General features: G+C 33.6%; 1 protein-coding gene across 3 annotated transcripts in view; it reads right to left on the bottom strand.

Moving 5' to 3' along the window:
- Positions 1–914: 914 nt before the first annotated feature.
- LOC106463400 overlaps positions 915–8,215 on the bottom strand; it is an 88,496-nt gene continuing 81,195 nt past the window's right edge. For 2 of the 3 annotated variants that reach the window (XM_022390880.1, XM_022390879.1), the window contains one exon: positions 915–4,887. In XM_022390880.1, the coding sequence (XP_022246588.1) occupies positions 4,772–4,887 (116 nt within the window). In that variant the 3' untranslated portion in view covers positions 915–4,771. The remainder of the gene's footprint in view (positions 4,888–8,215) is intronic. The other variant, XM_022390881.1, reaches the window with a different exon arrangement.

Below are 8,215 nucleotides of genomic sequence, written 5' to 3' on the forward strand. Positions count from 1 at the left end.
ATAGTCATCACCACCCACTGCAAACTCTTGGGCTACTCCCTTACCAACGAATAGTGGGATTCACCCTTACATTATAATACCCCCATGGCTAAAAGGGTGAGCATATTTGGTGGGATGGGGATTCGAACCTACGACCCACAGATTGCGAGTCTAGCACCCTGGCCATGCCAGGCCCATTGAAAAAAAAAACTGTTTCAGAACTAAACACCAACTGCTAAAGGGTCTTGTGCTGCTTCAACAAAGATAAATATTAAAAAGTGAAAATTATTTTTATTTTGCCCAAAACAATTGCTCAGCAACTAATTTGGATTTTAATTTAAGAAAAAAAATTGAGAGGGTAAGCCCCTCTTGACTCCTTTCCCACAATGCTCAATCTACTAGTGATACGAGTTTACTGCCACATAGGGACGAATTAAGATATATATGTAAGGTATTTCCTCCAATTTAAAAGTAACATTTGTAAAGGTGGTTATATTTACCAACAAGTTCTTTTACTGTTTTATATTTGGTTTCTATGGAATTTTGCACAAAGTTACACAAGGGTTATCTACACTAGCCGTCCCTAATTTAGCCAACTCTCAGGCTACTCTTTTACCAATGAATAGCAGGATTAATTGTCACATTATTATGCCCCCACAGCTGAAAGGGCAAGCATGTTCGGTGTGATGAAGATTCGAACCCACAACCCACAGATTGCGAGTTAAGTGCCCTAACCATATCAGGCCATGCCTGGCCTTTTAAAAGTCAAACAGCTGGTGGTGTTTATTATTTGTGTTTATAGTTGAGCACAAAGCTACACAGTAGCTATCTGTGCTGTGCCCACCACAAGTATCGAAACCCGGATTCTAGCATTAGAAGTCCGCAGACATACCACTGAAGGGCAGTTTTTATTTGATTCATACAAATGATTCAATTATTATATATACAAAAAAAAATATTTGTTAAAAAATCAATTTTTTTAAGGGACAATGAGATAATTAAACAGTTAATAACGGGTTCACATCAACTGTAATTAATGATGAAATTTAAAACGTAGTAGACTTTATGTTCTAGCAAGATAGAAAAATACAATTTATTTGTACAAAGTGTTAACCATCACAGAAGGCACTAGTTGAATACATAACTGATAGTTACATCAGCAGTAGAAGTAAGGAAAATTTATATAGCAAAGAACCAAATTGATTTGATCTTAGGTCAAATTATTCAATTTGTACAAACAGACCAGATAATTAAATAGGAATAAGAATAGTTATGTCATTTATCATACTTGTTACAGACAAATATCTTGATGTCACTCACTACTCAAAGCTATGGATACAATGATTCATTAAGTAAAAAAAAAAAAAAATCACAAAACAATACAGTGTGCTATACTGTACATGCACAGTCACCAATAATCAGAACTGGTTTACTCATATAAATCGACAAGGATAAAGAAAGTACTATCTGTTGCTATTCTGCCTAAATATTGTGACAGAAACACCTACTGTGAGTCGGTCATAAACACGCCACTGATTAAGTTTAATGTCAATGTGGAGGAAAAAATTATAAAAACAATTAGGAAACAATTCACACTTCAGTTCTTACTTTTGAAACCATGACGATCATAGGATAAAAGTAAAATCTAAATTTATCCTGTACCATGTTTAAAATATTTTGTATAAAAGAACCAACTTGAACACGCACACAAACTACAAAATTTCCATGAAAAACGAATTTGCTTCATTACTTTGTAATAAATTTACACAAAGATTAATTCTGTATATATATTAATCCAAAATTTACTTTGCACATAAAAGGTCTTACTTTATGATTACACTAGTCCCTGAAATACATTATACACTGTCTTATTTTTACTTAATCCGAATATAATCGTTTTGTTAAATATATTTTTAAAAATGTTTAATGACAGGATTTTAAACCACTCTCCTCGCCCTAAGTAGAACTGAGTATACACTATATGTACATAAAAATGATTGGATCTGTGATTACTTTTATGCAACAGGTTAACATATCTAGCACCAAACAAAAGTAGAAAAATAAAAAAGGTTTTAAAAAGCAAGTGACATTAACCCACCCACAGTCTTTTATACCACAAAAAATGTGAAATGTTTTATAAAAAATGTTCTAAACCATGGTGAAGATACAGTTTTCATATCAAACTCTATAATCTATGAATATTCCAACCCAAGATGAGCCTTTCAGAAAAATCCTACAGAACTATAGACCCCAGTTAAGATATATTTTCTATAAAATTCCTACTGTTAAGATTTTAGCCGAGATGTATTTTATGCAAAACTACTACAGAAGTGTAGACCCACAGTTAAGATATATTTTATATAAAATTAAGATTTTAGCCGAGATGTATTTTATGCAAAACTACCACAGAAGTGTAGACCCACAGTTAAGATATATTTTATATATATATATTAACTTTGTTTATATATATATATATATATTTATATATAAACAAAGTTAAAGGCTTATATATATATACACATATATTGAAACCATAAGTGTTTGTTTTACGATGCATCCCATGCACAATTCCCCCTTCCACTTAAACATGTGACCAATCAAAACAGCTAACATTTTTTCCTTATGCATCAGGTAATGACCAGCAAAACCTACAGAGTTATAAAAAATATTAAAAACAAACATCTACTGTAGTTGATACAGTTGGTCATGAGACTCAAAAATCTAGTTACACATGTACACCATTACACCTTCTGCTTTTTCGTTATCATACACTCTTGATTATATTGAGAAAGTACTGAACTCTCTTTACAAAATAACACTTTCTCCCTGAGGAAAACTCAGGTTATGCATAATCTTTGTACTCGCAAAAAAGGTATTTAACAATACACGTTTGTTTTCAAAGCCAGTGTCTTTTATACCACAAATGTGCAATGTCTGTTATACAACAGAAAATGTGCAATGCCTGATATAACACAGAAAATGTGCAATGTCTGTTATACCACGGAAGCTGTACAATGTCTGTTATACAACAGAAAATGTGCAATGCCTGTTATACCACAGGAGATGTGTAATGCTTGTTATACCATGGAAGATGTGTAATGTCTGTTATACAACAGAAAATGTGTAATGCCTGTTATACCACAGGAGATGTGTAATGCTTGTTATACTACAGATGTGCATTGTCTGTTGTACCATGGAAGATGTGTAATGTCTGTTATACCATGGAAGATGTGTAATGTCTGTTATACCATGGAAGATGTGTAATGTCTGTTATACAACAGATGTGCAATGCCTGTTATACCATGGAAGATGTGTAATGTCTGTTATACAACAGAAAATGTGTAATGCTTGTTATACTACAGATGTGCATTGTCTGTTATACCATGGAAGATGTGTAATGTCTTTTTTACCAAAGAAGAAAAACATCCACATTAGGATGCTGTAACAGCACATTTTCAAAACTATTATAAAAGTTATACTTATAATAACCATTTCAGACTGGTGATCATTACACTACACCAGTTGGGCTTTGTATGCTTCTTCTAAAGCTTTCATCTAATAAAGAACCTAAAAATTAAATATGCTGACAATTAAAACTCAGGAAATTATTAAGCAATCTTAAAAGTAACAAAATCTTAAGCCTAATAATATGGCTTGCATAGTAAGATCTGATGTAACCACTGGCCAATATACTGCACATCCAACGTCTATAAAACGTGAGGAAATCAACCATTTAATATTTAAATATAAACTTAACAACCAAAGAGAACAAGAAAAAATAGTATTTTCTGATGAAATTTCAATCAGCTGAAAATCTGAACAGGAGACCCAAGACAATAAAATTACTGTTACACACATACGCAAAACTAATATTATAGTGCTGTTTGATTATTAGGTCAATGTGTCCTTAACTGTAAGTGACTGTTTGTGATTCTATAAGCCAAGGCAAGCTCTACAGTCAGGGAGACAAAAAATCAACAGACAATGGGTAATAAAATCATTTAGCACAGTATTCATATTTTTGTTATTTTGAAAATTTGTTTATACACAGTGTACCTTACGTTAGAATTAGGGTCCTGTTGGCATGAAAAATAAGCAAATATGAAATAAAAAAGTTTACAGTGTAACAAGTCACTTTATAAGTATACTCTTCACTAACAGGTGTGAAGTAAGAGTTAGTGATTTATATTTAATGATTAAATACTATGAATTAAAATACTACTAACATTATAAACAAAAATTGAATAATGTCTTTAGCCTTGTTTGTGACCAAAATCTATCAGCAGGTTTCTTACTGCTGATTACATGCCAAGTTTAAATGACTGTGAAGTTATACTCTTCTTACACATCAAACACATTTTATAATCTATAGCAAAACTAAAACCAAAACCTACTAAATTCTGAAACATGTATTAGAAATATTTACAAATGAAAGTCAATGCATTAAATGTGCTTTCAGATATACTCTGATGAAAATAAAATGTAAGAAATAATGACATATGAAGAGTAGTCAGTTTAAACAGGCTGGGTTATAAATAATATCAAATATGACAAAGTTACCAATCACTTAATTTACTGTAAATCTTATACCCAATACCAACAAGTCTACATCTTATTACATGAAAAATAAATAAGTCTATACAAATAAGTGAAATATAAAAACATGAGTTCAAATAACTCTCAAAGAAAACAAGCAACAACAAGAATGCAAAAAATTAAGTATTGTTCATTGTGGAAGTCCATATCCACACATTTAAAATGCCCTTTAGAAATTTCCTAGTAACCAGCATTGCTAGACTTGGGTCCACTGCTCCCTGGGTAAGTTCTTCTGTTTTTGATCATCTACTGTATTTAAGTTGACCTCAGTTTTTCTAGTTGGCGTTCCTTCTCGACTCTTTGATTCATCATCTGTGTCAAAAGATACAAGAGGTACCAACTTTTTTTTCTGTAAAACAAACTAACTACCAAACTTTCATAAGCACAGTGGTTATCAGTATGCAAACTTGTTTACCACCATTATGGGGCACAACCATACATAATTTATGTTAACAAAAAAAACACCAATCTTAATGTCACTATACTGTATGGACACAGTGGTAATTGCATGCACTTGTTTACCACTGTTATTGGGAATTTTCTAATAAAACCTAACATAAAACAGATTAGAACTTATAATAATAATTATAATAATATATTATAATAATAAGATAATATAATAATATTATTATAATAATAAGAGATTCTTTTAGGTTTTTTTTGGCACAAAACAGCAAAAGCTATCTGCTCCAAACAATCAAATAAATATTTAAAAAAATGATAAGTGAATAGAATGTATGACATCTTCTTTTTTTTCTGAAGACAGGTTGAAAAATTAAAAAGGAGTAAAATAAAAGCAAATGGTCTGTAATTAACTAAATACGGACACTGTCATCACTTGCAATGCCAAAAGGGCATCAAGTGTGAAAAATGTCTAAAATAATGATGCCACTTAAGGTCATAGCAAAGACATGCATGTACGATGTGGACAATTGTGATTTGAATGTCCCAGTAATCCCACATTGGAGGAGAAAAAGATGAGTCAAAAAACTATGACCAATGTCCTTCTTAGTACAACTTCCTCCAACCAATCACTGTGCAAACTAAGTGGCCAATCATCAACAGTAGGTTTGATATGGAGAAGCTTGTTAAGCTGTTGCCCATCACAAACAGACGTCATAAAATCAAAATAACAAATAAGCAACAATTTGACAAGACCAGTGTCAGCTGATGAAAAGTTGACCAGAGAAAAGGAACTAAGCAAATCAGTGGAGATGTTACAATTAATATAAAATTTCTTCATATATAATCTAGAGCTAATAATATTGCATACAACCAAGTAGGAAACATAGAAATTATTAGAGTGGATCCCATAAACATCTACAGAACTGAAGCAAGGCGTAGCAGAACTCGTACAGTCACCCGATTTCACATGAATTTGGAATCTGAAATTGGAGGGAATTTTTCAGGACACTCAACAAAAGATTGCATTGAGGGGTGGTAATACACTATTAGGAGATGAGCTGATCACCAGATTGTTAGAACTAACTCACTCAACTTTGCCTGAATACAAAAGAAGAGATAACAGACCATCTATTACCAGAAAGTACAGCCCACTGAAACATTGCTTGATGGGTTGTTTTGACAGTGATTGGAGTTATGCAGTGTACTGAAAAAAAAAATGCAAATGGTGAATATGGAGGTTCTAAAGCCTGTGTACAAACTCTGGGTTGGAGAAGTGAAGAGAGAGAGAGAGACCCCTAGCTGAGCCATAGTCCCTGGTGATGCACAGGGATCAATAGTTTCAATGGAGAGAAAAATTTGTAGTTATAGTTAAATTGAAGAAGGGCATGATAATTCCAGAGCACAGAATACTTAGCAACTCCGCAAGAGGTAGAAGGGGACACAAGGCTGACTTGTATACATGACTTTATGTGTAACATAAAAGTCAGCTTTTTGTTAGAAGTCCTACAAATTTTTCAACAACCAACACAGGAATTTGTGTACCTTCAACACATAGCTTAGAGAATCAGGGTGTAAATCCTCTTACTGGAAGAAACATATGCATGCAGTTCTAAATGATAGTTTAACACCAGTTGCAGTGGTTCACTTGCTTTACTGATAGCAGTTTGGAGCTACTACTCAATGTGTCATATATTTGATGACTGGACAGGCAATCTGAAAGTCACCAGTGTAGTTTGTTTGCAAGAATTGGAGAAAGATGCTTAGTAATAGCGTTGATCTTTATGCTAAGAAGTGTAACACTTAAGACATAGCCCAGATGTAATACAAGCTTGTGAAAGAGTACTCATACAATATGGACCAGGAATAACCTCTCTCTCTCTGCTTAAAATGTAATGAATATAAATGGGCAAGCAACCCATAGCATTGAAGGATGCATAAAATACTAAACCTTTTTGCAGTGTTAATAAGCCTTCTCAAAGTAAAAAAGAAGGAAACAAGGATACTCTTTGAGAAAGGATTCTCTGACTGATATTTCTAGACAAATCAGGTGATCCACAGTAGATCACTGCCTGTGAAAACCACATTGAGCATTGGAGAAGAGTTTGTTTGAATTGAGGAACCAAACAAGATGAGAATTAACCACCCCAATGTCATAAATCAAGAAATGTCTCATCCTGCCAGATTAGGTTTTAAAAAAACAAACAGATGATGACCAAGAGAAGCAGAAGTGACAAAGTAGCATCTTATAATGGATATCACCTGGCCTGAAAGATGTGCTGAAGGAACAATGCAAAGCAATTCTGAGATCCAACAGAATGAGCAGTCTGTTGTAATCCATAAAGCTATCAATTTGAAAACAAAGGGAATTATTTTGACCTTTATGGAAAAGAAGTTACGGGTACAGGTGGAGAAGTTCAATCTGTGGGAAAAAATCTCAAAGGGTATTAATCAATATCCTGTAAGTCGTACCCTTTGGGTTGCAAGATGAAAAGGGAATGAAATGAACATTTAAGTAGTGAATTTAATCTAAAACTCCTGGCTTTCATGTCTGAGCTGACAAACACAAGAATGAACCTTCTGAAAGGTTGTGTAGTTTGTAAGAGTCTGGTGTCTATTAAAAATACTACAGGCTTTTTTCTGAGACTGTTGTGCCACCTAGAGTCCATGGACGAGGATACGGTCGAAGTTTTAGGGATGATTACTGTACCTGTCTGGAGAATGTGTCTGATAATGCTTTAACACATTTATTAGGTTGAAAGGACAGGATTGTGCTCTGAGAAAAAGATGAATGAGACACAGTTTGCCTTCTACAGCCTCCACCATAGCATGAATCAGATAACAATAACTATGGCCAATCTCTATCAGAATGAAAGAAGAGGGATCACTGCCACATGAATCATCATTCACCTGCCAAGAAACATAAAGACAGGGTGATAAAATTAACAAATCAATGACAGTAAATATCAGAGTTAGGGCATGGATATATGTTATTCTTCATAATTCAAGATAGAAAGGATATGATTTAAAACAAACAATCTATAGATTGATTCCTCTCATCAATAGTTCCACCACCTTAGAGTGGCTGTGTTCAATTAAGTTTCACTGGATGAAAATAAAGGAGATGGTAACTGGAGAGTCTTCCCTGGGATGTCCTCTCACCATGAATGGTAACTGAGAGTCTTCCCTGGGATGCCCTCTCACCATGAATGGTAACTGAGAGTCTTCCCTGGGATGC

Source organism: Limulus polyphemus, unplaced genomic scaffold (genome assembly GCF_000517525.1).
Source record: "Limulus polyphemus unplaced genomic scaffold, Limulus_polyphemus-2.1.2 Scaffold1397, whole genome shotgun sequence".
NCBI classification, from domain to species: domain Eukaryota; kingdom Metazoa; phylum Arthropoda; class Merostomata; order Xiphosura; family Limulidae; genus Limulus; species Limulus polyphemus.